At 42.0% G+C, this 17,607-nt stretch overlaps 1 protein-coding gene across 1 annotated transcript in view; it reads left to right on the top strand.

Annotated features, from left to right (window-relative positions):
* LOC133538693 (cytoplasmic phosphatidylinositol transfer protein 1-like) overlaps positions 1 to 17,607 on the top strand; it is a 155,445-nt gene that overhangs the window by 91,817 nt on the left and 46,021 nt on the right. The window contains exon 2 of the mRNA XM_061880406.1: positions 8,789 to 8,937. Coding sequence (XP_061736390.1) covers positions 8,789 to 8,937 — 149 coding nt within the window. The remainder of the gene's footprint in view (positions 1 to 8,788; positions 8,938 to 17,607) is intronic.

Raw genomic sequence — 17,607 nt, 5'->3', positions numbered from 1 at the left:
GGAACTGCGGCCTAGGGTGTCCTGGTGCCAAGTGCACATATGGACACCCTTATGTTTGAACATGGTGTTTGTTATCGACAAACTGTGACGAGCACAAAAGTCCAATAACAAAACACCACTCGGGTTTAGATCCGGGCGACCATTCTTCCCAATCACGCCTCTCCAGGTTTCACTGTCGTTGCCAACATGAGCGTTGAAGTCTCCCAGTAGGACAAGGGAATCACCCGGAGGAGCACTTTCCAGTACTCCCTCGAGTGTACCCAAAAAGGGTGGGTATTCTGAACTGCTGTTTGGTGCGTAAGCACAAACAGTCAGGACCCGTCCCCCCACCCGAAGGCGAAGGGAAGCTACACTCTCGTCCACTGGGTTGAACTCAAACGTACAGGCTTTGAGCCGGGGGGCAACCAGAATTGCCACCCCAGCCCGTCGCCTCTCACTGCCGGCAACGCCAGAGTGGAAGAGGGTCCAGTCCCTCTCGAGAGAACTGGTTTCAGAGCCCTTGCTGTGCGTCGAGGTGAGTCCGACTATATCCAGCCGCAACTTCTCTACCTCGCGCACTAGCTCAGGCTCCTTCCCCCCCAGTGAGGTGACGTTCCACGTCCCAAGAGCTAGCTTCTGTAGCCGAGGATCGGACCGCCAAGTGCCCTGCCTTCGGCTGCCGCCCAGCTCACAATGCACCCGACCTCTATGGCCCCTCCCATGAGTGGTGAGCCCATTGGAGGGATGACCCACGTTGCCTCTTCGGGCTGTGCCCGGCCGGGCCCCATGGGAACAGGCCCGACCACCAGGCGCTCGCCATCGTGCCCCAACTCCGGGCCTGGCTCCAGAGCGGGGCCCCGGTGACCCACGTCCGGGCGAGGGAAATCTGGGTTCATTTCATTGTAATTCCATAGAAGTCTTTGAGCTGCTCTTTGTCTGATCACTCACCTAGGACCTGTTTGTCTTGGGAGACCCTACCAGGGGGCATGAAAACCCCCAGACAACATAGCTCCTAGGATCATTGGGACACGCAAACTCCTCTACCACGGTAAGGTAGCAGCTCAGAGAGGAGAACAAGTTAAATGTGTTTAATGATAATACAAGCATGTGTAACACATATAGATGTCTTTCTTTCACGAAGACAAGAATATAAGTTGGTGTATTACCTGATTCTGATGACTTGCATTGATTGGAATCAGACAGTAATGATGATAATGCCCACATTTTCAAATGGAGGAGAAAAAAAGTTGTCCTTTCTGTACAATACCACATGAAAGTGGTTGGTTTTTGGCATCTAATTCATCCAGCTTCCATACACTTTACAAGAAAAACATTGGCGGCAAATTCCGTAGCTTGCTTGATTGACATTCACGGCACCCGAGGGTCTTGTGAGATGACGCTGGCTGCTGCCAGTTCATTATTATTAAAATATGACAGAGAGGAAGGCGAAAAACACTTTATTTCAACAGACTCTCGCGCCGTACCTTCCGTCAAAACTCTGAAGGCCGACTGCACATTTCCTATCTTCACAATAAAAGCCCTGCTTCATGCTGCCTGCGCTAACAAAATAAGAGTCTCGGAAAGCTGGCGTGCACAAGTGATGTGCACGCCAGCTTTCTGAGGGATCGCTTGTGCACGCCAGTTTTCCGAGACTGTATTTAGTTAGCGCAGGCAGCATGAAGCAGGGCTTTTATTGTGAAGATAGGAAATGTGCAGTCGGCCTTTAAAGTTTTGACGGAAGGTACGGCGCAAGAGTCTGTTGAAATAAAAAGTGTTTCTCGCCTTCCTCTCGGTCATATTTTCATAATAATGATCTTGCAGCAGCCAGCGTCATCTCACAAGACCCTCCGGTACCGTGAATGTCATTTAAGTGACGTCTTGGTGAAGATTGATGATCACTAATTTTTAGGTCTATTTTTTTTTTAAAAGCCTGGCTGGAGATCGACTGACACACCCCCCGCGGTCGACTGGTAGCTCGCGATCGACGTAATGGTTTACGTAGAGAAGAGGTCAAACAAAATGTAATAAATTGTCCTTGCTGCAAATGTGTTAAGTTGGTGTATATCTGCGACAACAATTGGGGTGTGCGCCGGACTGAGTGAGTTTCCAGAGTTATTACATGTATGCATTTTGTCATAAAGGTGCACCAGGGAATTGATTGAAATTTTGGAACAGGGGTGTCAAACTCGTCATCATTGGCAGCCACATCGCAGTTATGGCTGCCCTCAAGGGGCCACTTTTAACAGTAAATACATTTTAAATTGCTTCATTACAAAATGTTTTTATGTACACTAAGAAATATGTAGACTTTAGAGCAGGGTTGTCAAACTCATTTTAGCTTAGGGGCTGCATGGAGGAAAATCTGTGCACACACGAGCCGGACTATTAAATTTATGGCATTAAAACTAAAAATAGACCACTTCAGATTTTCTTTTTTTCTTACTTAGGCCAAAAATAGAACAAACCCATTCTGAAAATATAACAATAAAAAAAATACTGGCAGCAGTAAAGTTTAGTTCTGTGAATGAATGATTATAGCTAAATATACATATGCATAAAATAGTTTTCTTTTTGAATTTTTTTAAAAATGAAAAACCTTTTTCCAAAACTCAATATAGAATGTGAGATACAGGAGGAAAATACATTTATCATTTGTTATGGCACCAAACATTTACTGTGGGACCCCATTTTTAGGCCTTGATGGGGTTCCTCGGACCCTATTTTAAAAAATCCTAGCGCCGACACTGGAGTATTGGTGCGTGCAAAACGGCAGCAGATGGCTGTGGCCTGTGGGCCGGTTTTAATACTAATTAAATATAAATAAATGGGACGGCGTGGCACAGTGGAAGAGTGGCCGTGCGCAACCCGAGGGGCCCTGGTTCAAATCCCACCTAGTACCAACCTCGTCACGTCCGTTGTGTCCTGAGCAAGACACTTCACCCCTTGCTCCTGATGGGTGCTGGTTGGCGCCTTGCATGGCAGCTCCGTCCATCAGTGTGTGAATGTGTGTGAATGTGGAAGTAGTGTCAAAGCGCTTTGAGTACCTTGAAGGTAGAAAAGCACTATACAAGTACAACCCATTTTTCATTTATTTATTTATAAATATCATCCCGGGAGCCATAGATCATTCATTTGCGGGCCTTGACTTGGACACCCGTTTTGGAGTAACGTTTAGCTGCTGGAATTTTACCATGAAATGTACAATGTGTTTTGCAATGTATAGTCCAAATGTAAATGGGGAAAACGGTACCACTGTTTTGCTGTAATATCTACGGTCGTTTTTACGGTGTATTTCTGTTAATGGAAAAACAATATTACACTTTTTTGGTGTTTTTACGATGACACTGCCACCACTCCTGAATGCAACTCAGAGGTGATCCAAAATGTAAGCTGTCCGTGCAACTCGGCTCTAATTAACCACTCAATGTCATGATGTCCGCAGTCTAATGAGATCTAGTGATAGATCTGTATCAAATATTCTGCCTTTTATTAAAAATAATGGTCTAGAACAGAACTCTAACCTACAGAAAAATATTTTTTTATGCCTTTACTTTTGGACTAATATATCTCGTGATAGACACGTAATCTATTTCAATTACAAAAAACGTTTGTTATACTGTATGTGGAAATTTTTTTTATTTTTTTTTGCACTGAAGCCGGCAAATTTAAGCATGGTTGGTTGCATAAACAAAAGCTCTCAGAAAGTGAGCAATGGGAGGGAAATGCTAAACAGCCAGTTGTGTCACAGTACTATCAAGTTTGGTTACATCATCTTGCAGTTTGTCTACATGGAGTGAGAAGAGAAAGTACAAATGAGTGCTGCAATGTGATGAAATTGTTGATGAAACAGGGCACCTTTGCAGTATGGCAGTTGAGATTTTTTTTGTTTTTAAACAGACCTTAGTCCTTCTTTTTAACCCTTGTCTTGATTCAGATGTACAGACTCGGGTAGGAACTAAAAGGCAGGACTATTTAAACTACAAAATGTGCTATTTTTACGTAATTTGGGTCAATATTTAAATTATTACAGAACATCGTTTTCATACTTAAATAAGAATAACAGACCAAATTAAATTACGTACCACTTCTTGGGTTTGTTTACATTTTCATACTTTTCACTATTGTTACTTAAGCATTTCTTATATATTCCTTATTTTTGTATCTTAATACAAGACCGGAGGGTCTTGTGAGATGACGCTGGCTGCTGCAAGATCATTATTATGAAAATATGACCGAGAGGAAGGCGAGAAACACTTTTTATTTCAACAGACTCTCGCGCCGTACCTTCCGTCAAAAACTCTAAAGGCCGACTGCACATTTCCTATCTTCACAATAAAAGCCCTGCTTCATGCTGCCTGCGCTAACTAAATACAGAGGCTCAGAAAACTGGCGTGCACAAGCGATCCCTCAGAAAGCTGGCGTGCACATCACTTGTGCACGCCAGCTTTCCGAGACTCTTATTTTGTTAGCGCAGGCAGCATGAAGCAGGGCTTTTATTGTGAAGATAGGAAATGTGCAGTCGGCCTTTAGAGTTTTGACGGAAGGGACGGCGCGAAAGTCTGTTGAAATAAAAAGTGTTTCTCGCCTTCCTCTGTCATTTTTTCATAATAATGAACTGACAGCAGCCAGCATCATCTCACAAGACCCTCGGGTGCCGTGAATGTCAATCAAGCAAGCTACGGAATTTGCCGCCAATGTTTTTCTTGTAAAGTGTATGGAAGCTGGATGAATTAGATGCCAAAAACCAACCACTTTCATGTGGTATTGTACAGAAAGGACAACTTTTTTTCTCCTCCATTTGAAAATGTGGGCGTTATCATCATTACTGTCTGATTCCAATCAATGCAAGTCATCAGAATCAGGTAATACAACAACTTATATTCTTGTCTTTGTGAAAGAAAGACATCTATATGTGTTACACATGCTTGTATTATCATTAAACACATGTAACTTGTTTACAAAAATGTCTTTCATAAATAAATAAATATAAATTATATATATAAATGAGGTAGATCCCCTCGAGTTGGTCAATTGAAAAGTAGCTTGCCTGCAGAAAAAGTGTGGGCACCCCTGGTGTATAGCAAAGATTACTGTAAATAGTCTATAATCTTAGCTGTCCGATTGGAGAAATTGTATAATCGTGCATCAAATGTCAAGTCACACTAAAACGGCTATAGCTGCCCGATGAATCCAAAGGAGTTTGTTTTACTGATCCTTGACCAAATCTGTGAATAAATTACTTTGGAGACTTTCAAAAGCAGCAGGGGGCTGACAAATATTGAAATGTATTTCAAGTGATTGTGTGGTGTTTCGAGACAGAACTAGCATGGCATAAAAAGTGTTTTCATCCCAGGCCTGCAGCTCCTGTTAGGATGCACTCGGCCATTTGTGCTGTGCTGGACTTTCTCTTAAAGCATGTGTTTTGCAGAGGGTTACTTTGAAATACACTTTAAAGCAATCCCTAATATTCAATATTAGTCCACTAAACACTACTAAGCAGATTTTATGTAGCTGCAGAGTACCGTATTTTTCGGACTATAAGGCACACTTAAAATCCTTAATTTACTCCAAACTCGACAGTGCGCCTAATGTACAGAATCATTTTGTTTGTGCTTACTGACCTCAAAGCTATTTTATTTGGTACATGCTGAACTGATAGTGCGACCAGTAGATGGCAGTTTCACATAAAAGATACGTGTAGACTGCAATATGACTCCAGATGAAAATATAGAACATTAACACGGCGCTCAATCCTTTTTAAATGTTTTAGCACGACTTTGGTAAGCTATGAACCCACACCACCTGATCGTTTGTACTGTGCTTCAACATAAGAGTATTATGGTGTGTGTATAAGGCAAGACATATATGGCGTTTGTTTTGCATAATGTTTCACAATATTATGCAAAAAAACTTTTTTTACCGTCTGGTACGTGCTGATCTGTATTTGGGTTCTGCATAAGTTCACCGTAGTCGATAAGCTTCTTTTTCCTGTATATTTTTATGTGGCATTCATCCTCCGCTGTTGCCATTTCAGATTTAAAGCATTGTAAAGTTCTTAACTGTCAGTTAACTCTCCATGAAAGTACTAAAACATACCAGTATAGTGAGTATTATTCACCCAAGGAACTTTAGTTAGAGTTCCGGTTGGATGGTTTTTCACGGGACACATTTACAGCGTTGTTGTTGCACTAGTGATCCACGGATGAGGAAATGTTCCTCTGTTGATTTAAGTAAAGTCTGAATGTCATTTAAAACAGTACGCTCCACCTTTGACACTTCAACTCCCGTCCTTGCACGTTACACCACTACAACAAAGATAACGGCGAAAAGACGCTGCCGAAGGTGAGCCACGTCAATCAATCAATCAATCAATGTTTATTTATATAGCCCCAAATCACAAATGTCTCAAAGGACTGCACAAATCATTACGACTACAACATCCTCGGAAGAACCCACAAAAGGGCAAGGAAAACTCACACCCAGTGGGCAGGGAGAATTCACATCCAGTGGGACGCCAGTGACAATGCTGACTATGAGAAACCTTGGAGAGGACCTCAGATGTGGGCAACACCCCCCCTCTAGGGGACCGAAAGCAATGGATGTCGAGCGGGTCCAACATGATACTGTGAAAGTTCAATCCATAGTGGCTCCAACACAGCCGCGAGAGTTCAGTTCAAGCGGGTCCAAGACAGCAGCGAGAGTCCCGTCCACAGGAAACCATCTCAAGCGGAGGCGGATCAGCAGCGTAGAGATGTCCCCAACAGATACAGGCGAGCGGTCCATCCTGGGTCCCGACGAGCGGTCCATCCTGGGTCTCGACTCTGGACAGCCAGTACTTCATCCATGGTCATCGGACCGGACCCCCTCCACAAGGGAGGGGGGGACATAGGAGAAAGAAAAGAAGCGGCAGATCAACTGGTCTATTTAAAGGCCAGAGTATACAGATGAGTTTTAAGGTGAGACTTAAATGCTTCTACTGAGGTAGCATCTCGAACGGTTACCGGGAGGGCATTCCAGAGTACTGGAGCCCGAACGGAAAACGCGTAAATAAGACCGTCCACAAAACGGCATATCCTGTAGGGACTGTCAGAAAGCGTCTTGAAGATTATCTGTAAAACATAACCTACGCTAAATTTTGACAAGAACCACCATTACATGTTATGTAGACCACAAGGAAGTGGTTTAAATTTCGAAAAAAGACCCCTTTTTAATGCGCCCTATAATCTGGTCCGCTTTTTGTATGAAAATAGACCTGACTAGACCCGCTAATCGACAGTGTGCCTCATAATCCGGTGTGCCTTGTGGTCTGGAAAATTAATGACGCTCGTGGTTTCAGTCAGACTTCAAACCTTTGCTACTGCCCGTAAATAACTTCTAACATCCATCCATCCATCCATCATCCTCCGCTTATCGGAGGTCGGGTCGCGGGGGCAACAGCCTTAGCAGGGAAACCCAGACTTCCCTCTCCCCAGCCACTTCGTCTAGCTCTTCCCGGGGGATCCCGAGGCGTTCCCAGGCCAGCCGGGAGACATAGTCTTCCCAACGTGTCCTGGGTCTTCCCCGTGGCCTCCTACCGGTTGGACGTGCCCTAAACACCTCCCTAGGGAGGCGTTCGGGTGGCATCCTGACCAGATGCCCGAACCACCTCATCTGGCTCCTCTCGATGTGGAGGAGCAGCGGGTTTACTTTGAGTTCCTCCCGGATGGCAGAGCTTCTCACCCTATCTCTAAGGGAGAGTCCCGCCACACGGCGGAGGAAACTCATTTCGGCCGCTTGTACCCGTGATCTTATCCTTTCGGTCATGACCCAAAGCTCATGACCATAAGTGAGGATGGGAACGTAGATCGACCGGTAAATTGAGAGCTTTGCCTTCCGGCTCAGCGCCTTCTTCACCACAACGGATCGGTACAACGTCCGCATTACTGAAGACGCCGCACCGATCCGCCTGTCGATCTCACGATCCACTCTTCCCCCACTCGTGAACAAGACTCCTAGGTACTTGAACTCCTCCACTTGGGGCAGGGTCTCCTCCCCAACCCGGAGATGGCACTCCACCCTTTTCCGGGCGAGAACCATGGACTCGGACTTGGAGGGGCTGATTCTCATTCCGGTCGCTTCACACTCGGCTGCGAACCGATCCAGCGAGAGCTGAAGATCCCGGTCAGATGAAGCCATCAGGACCACATCATCTGCAAAAAGCAGAGACCTAATCCTGCGGTCACCAAACCGGAACCCCTCAACACCTTGACTGCGCCTAGAAATTCTGTCCATAAAAGTTATGAACAGAATCGGTGACAAAGGACACTAATACACAATTTACACATTTTGCCAAAAACGTCTTCTAAACGCTCTTCTTCATAGAGACCGGGGAAAGAAAAGAGTACAAGCAAAGCCGATCATCGCAAGTGATGGTATCTTGAAAATAAACATTTGTGGAATCTGCCTTATGCCACAGCTGACAAAAAAACGAGGGTTGATGACGTAGCGAGACTTAAGCAATACTTTGCCAAGGCACTAAATGTGAAAGCCAAGGGGCAGGGTCAAGTAGAGGCCCTGAGGAGGAGTGAGAGTTGGAGTTGAGCCCATGTTTTGTTGTTGTAGTTGCAAGTGTCCCAACTGGTCCAGAAGAAGTTTCTGTGCTTATTTTTTTTTATCTGCGACCTCAGTCTGCCCAGGAGTTTGAACTCCAGCAGCTTGTTTTGCGTTATTGCACAGACCTCCAGATTTTGTTGTATCAAACGAGCCATAGTGGCCTGCTATTCCACCAGTTTAAGACCCACATGTTTATGTCATTCTTCTGTTGTTCCAGTACCACGTGGGGCAGCTGTACATGATCAGCAAACACAGCCATGAGCAGAGCGATAAAGGGGAAGGTGTGGAGGTGGTCCAGAATGAACCCTATGAAGACCCCACTCATGGCAAGGGACAGTTCACAGAGAAACGCCTCTTCCTCAACAGGTCAGTGTTTTGTCTTAGGAGTGAACATGTATTGTTCCACTATTGGTGCAATTTTTGTCGTGATGACTACTTTAAAGGGGAAATGCACTTTTTTTACATTTTTATTTTATCATCCACAATTCCTACATTAGACAAGAACACTTTTTTTATGCATTAACATATAAATCAAAGTCAGCCAACAACATACCCAATAGGAGTCGCTCTATTGGTCTGTTGCAATCACGTGACCTAGAGCAGGCCTGGGCAATTTTGACTCGAGGGCCATATTTAGACAAAAAAATGTGTCTGGGGGCCGGTATATCTATTTTTAGGAACACTCAATCAATCAATCAATCAATGTTTATTTATATAGCCCCAAATCACAAATGTCTCAAAGGACTGCACAAATCATTACGACTACAACATCCTCGGAAGAACCCACAAAAGGGCAAGGAAAACTCACACCCAGTGGGCAGGGAGAATTCACATCCAGTGGGACGCCAGTGACAATGCTGACTATGAGAAACCTTGGAGAGGACCTCAGATGTGGGCAACCCCCCCCCTCTAGGGGACCGAAAGCAATGGATGTCGAGCGAGTCTAACATGATACTGTGAAAGTTCAATCCATAGTGGCTCCAACACAGCCGCAAGAGTTCAGTTCAAGCGGATCCAAGACAGCAGCGAGAGTCCCGTCCACAGGAGACCATCTCAAGCGGAGGCGGATCAGCAGCGTAGAGATGTCCCCATCCGATACAGGCGAGCGGTCCATCCTGGGTCTCGACTCTGGACAGCCAGTACTTCATCCATGGTCATCGGACCGGACCCCCTCCACAAGGGAGGGGGTGACATAGGAGAAAGAAAAGAAGCGGCAGATCAACTGGTCTAAAAAGGAGGTCTATTTAAAGGCTAGAGTATACAGATGAGTTTTAAGGTGAGACTTAAATGCTTCTACTGAGGTAGCATCTCGAACTGTTACCGGGAGGGCATTCCAGAGTACTGGAGCCCGAACGGAAAACGCTCTATAGCCCGCAGACTTTTTTTGGGCTCTAGGAATCACTAATAAGCCGGAGTCTTTTGAACGCAGATATCTTGCCGGGACATATGGTACAATACAATCGGCAAGATAGGCTGGAGCTAGACCGTGTAGTATTTTATACGTAAGTAGTAAAACCTTAAAGTCACATCTTAAGTGCACAGGAAGCCAGTGCAGGTGAGCCAGTACAGGCGTAATGTGATCAAACTTTCTTGTTCTTGTCAAAAGTCTAGCAGCCGCATTTTGTACCAACTGTAATCTTTTAATGCTAGACATGGGGAGACCCGAAAATAATACGTTACAGTAATCGAGGCGAGACGTAACAAACACAAATACGGAACCTCACAATATCTGAATGCTAAAAACATTATGACATACCGCCTTAAACGTAATGGAATTTGACATTTTTCTATTAACGATAAAACACTGAATATTGACAAAATATGAATGTCACACCCCCTTTCGATTGACATATTTTACAATCAAGTAAAATGCAACAAACACAGCGAAATATGAACGCCAATGGTACCAAATAAACCCACCTACAGTCTGATATATGTATCACTAAGCTTGAGAATTTTTTGTGAAAATCTCCTACCGCATCTGTGGAAACGATTCCCACCCACACTGCTTGGTGGCTCGCCTGAGTTGCTGTGACAGAGATTACCATAGTAACTAATTACATTACCATAGTAACTAATTACATTACCATAGTTTTTTTGATTGATTGATACTTTTATTAGTAGATTGCACAGTACAGTACATATTCCGTACAATTGACCACTAAATGGTAACACCCGAATAAGTTTTTCAACTTGTTTAAGTCGGGGTCCACGTTAATCAATTCATGGTAACTAATAACAATACCATAGTAACTAATTACATTACCATAGTAACTGCTATATCACCCTCAAACGCAGATTCCAACCATTTGAAATACTCTGTACAGTTGAAAACATCACTGCACATCATAATGGCCGCTACAGTTTCCATCTTAAAGATCTTAAAAAAAAAAAAAAAAAAAAAAAAAAATATTTGGGTATGTCCGGCGGCCCAGATTGAGAAGCTTAACGCGCCGCATGATGACCCACTGGGTCATCGTCACCGACGTCCCACTGGGTCATCGTCACCGACGTCCCACTGGGTGTGAGTTTTCCTTGCCGTTAAGTGGGCCTACCGAGGATGTCGTAGTGGTTTGTGCAGCCCTTTGAGACACTAGTGATTTAGGGCTATATAAGTAAACATTGATTGATTGATTTGCCCAGGTCTGACCTAGAGGCACTTCCGGATTTTAGGCAACTGTCTCGAGTCCCTTTTTATTTACCTGCATCAGTGCAGATTTGGGCATACTTTGAATGGTTTGAAAGCAAATATACATGCAATCATGAACAAATTTAAAACAGGATGAAGGGTATTCATACTCCTAAATATTTTTTGAAATATTTCAACCATTTATCACCAAAACAGTGCTTACCTCAACCTCACTTGCTTCGACGCTCACAAGGGTCTAGACCAGGGGTGCCCACACTTTTTCTGCAGGCGAGCTACTTTTCAATTGACCAACTCGAGGGGATCTACCTTATTTATATATATCATTTATATTTATTTATTTATGAAAGAGACATTTTTGTAAACAAGTTAAATGTGTTTAATGATAATACAAGCATGTGTAACACATATAGATGTCTTTCTTTCACGAAGACAAGAATATAAGTTGGTGTATTACCTGATTCTGATGACTTGCATTGATTGGAATCAGAGCGTAATGATAACGCCCACATTTTCAAATGGAGAAAAAAAGTTGTCCTTTCTGTACAATACCACATGAAAGTGGTTGGTTTTTGGCATCTAATTCATCCAGCTTCCATACACTTTACAAGAAAAACATTGGCGGCAAATTCCGTAGCTTGCTTGATTGACATTCAGGGCACCGGAGGGTCTTGTGAGATGACGCTGGCTGCTGCCTGTTCATTATTATGAAAAAATGACAGAGGAAGGCGAGAAACACTTTTTATTTCAACAGACTTTCGCGCCGTCCCTTCCGTCAAAACTCTAAAGGCCGACTGCACATTTCCTATCTTCACAATAAAAGCCCTGCTTCATGCTGCCTGCGCTAACTAAATACAGAGTCTCGGAAAACTGGCGTGCACAAGCGATCCCTCAGAAAGCTGGCGTGCACAAGTGATGTGCATGCCAGCTTTCCGAGACTCTTATTTTGTTAGCGCAGGCAGCATGAAGCAGGGCTTTTATTGTGAAGATAGGAAATGTGCAGTCGGCCTTTAGAGTTTTGACGGAAGGGACGGCGCGAAAGTCTGTTGAAATAAAAAGTGTTTCTCGTCTTCCTCTCTGTCATTTTTTCATAATAATGAACTGGCAGCAGCCAGCGTCATCTCACAAGACCCTCGGGTGCCGTGAATGTCAATCAAGCAAGCTACGGAATTTGCCGCCAATGTTTTTCTTGTAAAGTGTATGGAAGCTGGATGAATTAGATGCCAAAAACCAACCACTTTCATGTGGTATTGTACAGAAAGGACAACTTTTTTTCTCCTCCATTTGAAAATGTGGGCGTTATCATCATTACTGTCTGATTCCAATCAATGCAAGTCATCAGAATCAGGTAATATACCAACTTATATTCTTGTCTTTGTGAAAGAAAGACATCTATATGTGTTACACATGCTTGTATTATCATTAAACACATTTAACTTGTTTACAAAAATGTCTCTTTCATAAATAAATAAATATAAAAGATATATATAAATGAGGTAGATCCCCTCGAGTTGGTCAATTGAAAAGTAGCTCGCCTGCAAAAAAAGTGTGGGCACCCCCGGTTTAGACAAAGTAATATATTTGACATAACGGGTGCCGTGCTCCTGTGATCGTCATGATCACATTTCATGTCTGCGGTTGTTTTTTATGGTGTGAAGTTCATATTTTGTTCCATAATTGAGCTATGAATGTCCCTGTTTGGCAATGTTTGCGAAACATATCAAGATTCAGTATGCTGTTTAGCCTACGAGAGATGTATTTATTTATTTTTTTAATAAGGATATTTTCTTGATAACGACCATCGCCAGACCTCATAATGTGGTCATGCGTTTGGAATAAAGCACTTGGCTTTCCTGCACGACTACTACTAAGCTTTTTAGATTCTAGTACAAAAATTGCCAACAAAATATGGTCGATTGGACCAACAATCACAAAATTTATTACTTTTAATTGACATGAGTTTTTTTTGCACATAGTTCTTTTGTTTGCTATGCCTAAATATAACTGACTAATGGGATATCTTGTCCTTTCTTTACATTTAACTCTGCTCTACTTAACTGCTAACTTTGTCAGTGTTCTAATCTCATTGAATTAAATGCAAGCTGTAAAGGTTTTTTTTTTTTTTTTTTTTTTTTTGGCCAAGCTACAAAATAACTTATTTCTATTGACATTACATTGACAGTAGAATTTGTCATTTAAAATGTAACCTTACCTAAATTTAATGATTGGATTATATGATGGACTTCATTCTTCCCACAATGTGGAAATTAATTGGTTGCCATATTAAACCCTTGGCCATGTCTGAGTTTAGTTATTTTTTAGATATTTAGATTTTTTAGCAAAAACAGTCAAACATACTGATGCCCATACCCCCCTCCCAACCTCCACCCGCCTCACCAGGCCACATACTATCAATCTAATTTGGATCGACACATGTAGCAATATCACCAACTGAGTATCCATGCGCCAATATTTACTGTAATGAGTTCCACTTGTTTACAAAGTTTTTCAAGAATTTTTTTTAGGTCGTAATAAAACAACCAAAAAAGCTGCTAATTAGCAATACACTCGGCCACTACAGTGTGATATGATCCATGAAGTTTAATGTGCATTCAACCTGCCAATGGCGGGATGAGGGAAAGGGAGAACCTATGGCAGGGTGAAAGAAAAGCAGTGGACAAAGTGCTGCGGGCAACTTATTTGAGCACAATCACTTGTGTCAGCATTCGCCATGCTGGGGGGACCATAATGCTGAGTCAGCAAAATGCTAAGAAAAAAATAACGTAGAAGCAAAATAACTTGCTACCATTCATATATTTTCTTGTACAGTATAGTTGGAATGCTTCCTGTTGGCAAAATGTGCAGCACATAGAGATTTATTAGATTTTATAATTAATGGCTAACGTCAAACCTTCACCATTGACTATTTAAACCAGGGGTCTCCAACACGGTGCCCGCGGGCACCAGGTCACCCATCAAGACCAGATAAGTAGCCTGCTGGCCTGTTCTAAAAATAGCTCAAATAGCAGCACTTACCAGTGAGCTGCCTCCTATTTTTATTTTATTTATTTACTAGCAAGCTGGTCTCTCTTTTCTCGACATTTTTAATTCTGAGAGACAAAACTCAAATAGAATTTGAAAATCCGAGGAAATATTTTAAAGACTTGGTCTTCATTTGTTTAAATAAATGCATTTATTTTTTTTACTTTGCTTATAACTTTCAGAGACTATTTTAGAGAAAAAATATCCATCCATCCATCATCTTCCGCTTGTCCGAGGTCGGGTCGCGGGGGCAGCAGCCTAAGCAGGGAAACCCAGACTTCCCTCTCTCCAGCCACTTCGTCTAGCTCTTCCCGGGGGATCCCGAGGCGTTCCCAGGCCAGCCGGGAGACATAGTCTTCCCAACGTGTCCTGGGTCTTCCCCGTGGCCTCCTACCGGTTGGACGTGCCCTAAACACCTCCCTAGGGAGGCGTTCGGGTGGCATCCTGACCAGATGCCCGAACCACCTCATCTGGCTCCTCTCGATGTGGAGGAGCAAAAAAAAAAGATTCAAAAATCTTTTTTTTTTTTTTTTTTAAAGGTTTTTTTTTCTCTCTAAAATTAAAAAAAAAAAAAAAAAAAAAAAAAAAAAAAAAGTTAAGGTTGTATTTTTTTTCATTTTTTTTTTCTCTATTTTAGAGAAAATACAACCTTAAAAATGATTTTTGAATTTTTAAACATGCCTTTTTTTAAATTCCTTCCTCTTCTTTCCTGACAATTTAAATTTATGTTCAAGTAAATGTATTTTTTTTATTGTAAAGAAATACATTTTAATTTAATTCTTCATTTTTGCTTCTGTTTTTTCCGACAAAGATTTGTGAAATATTTCCTCAAACTTGTAATTAAAATGAAAAAAAGATATTTTGGCAAATCTAGAAAATCTTTAGAATCAAATTTAAATCTTATTTCAATGTCTTTTGAATTTTTTAAAATTCAAAATCTAGAAGAAATTTTTGTTGAAAATATAGCTTGGTCCAATTTGTTATATACTCTAACAAAGTGCAGATTGGATTTGAACCAATTTAAAACATGTCATCAACATTCTAAAAATCTTAATCAGGAAAAATTACCAATGTTCCACAAATTATTTTTTTTTATTTTTTTCAAAAAGATTTGAATTAGCTAGTTCTCTTTTTTCCAGTTAACTTTTTAATTTTACAGTCAAAATTGAAGGAACTGTTTCGAAATGTAATTTTCATTTTTTTTCCTGTTTTCTCCCCTTTTTAAACCGTTCAATTGTTTTTTTTCATCATTTATTCTCTACAAAAATCCTTCCGTAAAAGGAAAAAAAAAGTTTGACGGAATGACAGACAGAAATACCCATTCTTTTATATATATATATATAGATTTATTTATTAAAGGTAAATTGAGCAAATTGGCTATTTCTGGCAATTTATTTGTGTATCAAACTGGTAGCCCTTCGCATTAATCAGTACCCAAGAAGTAGCTCTTGGTTTCAAAAATGTTGGTGACCCCTGATTTAAACCTTACTTGGAAACCGTCAATGGCACTGAATAAATACACTCTCTTGCACACGTGTTAAAGTACCAATGATAGTCTCTCACACACACACACACACACACACACACACTAGTTGTGGTGAAATACGTCGTCAGCATTTGACCCATCCCCTTGTGAGGGGAACAGTGAGCGGCAGTTGTAGCGGTGACCGCGCCCAGGAATCATTTTGGGGATTTAACCCCGAATTCCAATCCTTGATGCTGAGTGCCAAGCAGGAAGGTAATGGGTCCCATTTTTATAGTCTTGATTTGACTCGGCCGGGGACAAAAAAAAAGTCCTCATCATAATTGGTTTGCTGCTTGTGGACCAAAACTTATCAAAGTATGTTACCAGCTGGTAACTCAGCGTGGCCCTGAAACGTGTCATGTCACCTCCTTTATTAGCTCTCCCCTTCATATTTAAGGTCCGCCCTGCCTATCGCAAAGGACTCCACAGGAGTCCTTTGCCATAGGCAAGGACCCTATTGTATCTCGTGCGTTTTATTATTCTTTCTTTCTTCCGCACGCATACTCGCCTATGCGCTGTATTTTGACCCCCTGACCATGCTTCAAAACTCACCAAATTTGACACACACGTCGGTCAGGAATTTCTTCCCAACATATTAGGCAGCCAAACCCCAAAAATCAAAATTGCGCTCTAGCGCCCCCTAGGAAAAGACGAAAAAATTAACTGCTTGTAACTTCCGTTAGGAATGTCGTAGAGTCATGAAACAAAATCCTCTATGTAGAACTGACTAAGACCTAGATTCCCCATTAGAAACTCCTATACCTAAAATCAACAGAAATTTTGCAAAACCCTTTCAAAACAAAATTTTCGCAAAAAATGCAATTTTTGCCTCTTTGAGCTGTAATTTGACCCCCTTAAAATGCTTCAAAACTCACCAAACTTGGCACACACATCAGGACTGGCAACAATTGCGAGCTAATAAAAAAAAAAAAACTCAAAACTCAAAATTGTGCTCTAGCGCCCCCTAGGAATACAACACAGACAAACTGCTCCTAGGAAGAAAACACAGACAAAACTGCTTGTAACTTCCGGTAGGAATGTCAGAGAGACGTGAAACAAAAACCACTATGTAGGTCTGACTTAGACCTACATTTGAATAATTAACATACTTTGGCAAAAATCAACAGGAAGCTTGATATTTTCACTTCAATACAACAACTGCATTACTTTAACAATGCATTAAATAGTGGCACCAAGGCTTACTCTGCCGTGGGGCTCGGGGGCAGCAGCCCAAGGCGCCTTCGCACCCTAATTTGACCCCCTTAACATGCTTCAAAGTGCAAGTTAAAGCTATTTATCAACAACATCCAGAAACGCCAATCTGTAATTTGACCCCCTTAACATGCTTCAAAACTCACCAAATTTTACACACACACACATCAGGACTGGTGAAAATTGCCATCCAATAAAAAAAACAAACCGCAAAAATGAAAATTGTGCTCTAGCTCCCCCCAGGAAAAAAAACTGACAAAACTGCTTGTAAATTCTGTTAGGAATGCCGTAGAGTGATGAAACAAAAACTTCTATGTAGGTCTGACTAAGATCGGGACACGGCGGCAGCGGCCAAAGGCGGACCCGACCAACGCTGCTTGCAGCTTTAATTGTTGTTGATCTTTTAATATTTAGCATTATTCCATCCAACCTCAGCGTTTTCAGCACAGAATGGATTATTAGGTTTAAGAATATAAAACAATACCTTTTTTTTTTTTTCTTTTAGACCGCTTGCAATCCAGCTATCTTTTTGTGGTATTTTTTTATTGTATTTTTGCCAGCTTTGCATGGTGGCAAAACTGGGCAGCCACCCACCAGGCTCACAAGCTTG

Source organism: Nerophis ophidion, linkage group LG20 (assembly GCF_033978795.1).
Source record: "Nerophis ophidion isolate RoL-2023_Sa linkage group LG20, RoL_Noph_v1.0, whole genome shotgun sequence".
Classification (NCBI taxonomy): domain Eukaryota; kingdom Metazoa; phylum Chordata; class Actinopteri; order Syngnathiformes; family Syngnathidae; genus Nerophis; species Nerophis ophidion.
Note: the sequence above shows the minus strand (reverse complement) of the source record. Positions and strands in the feature narration are given on the sequence as shown.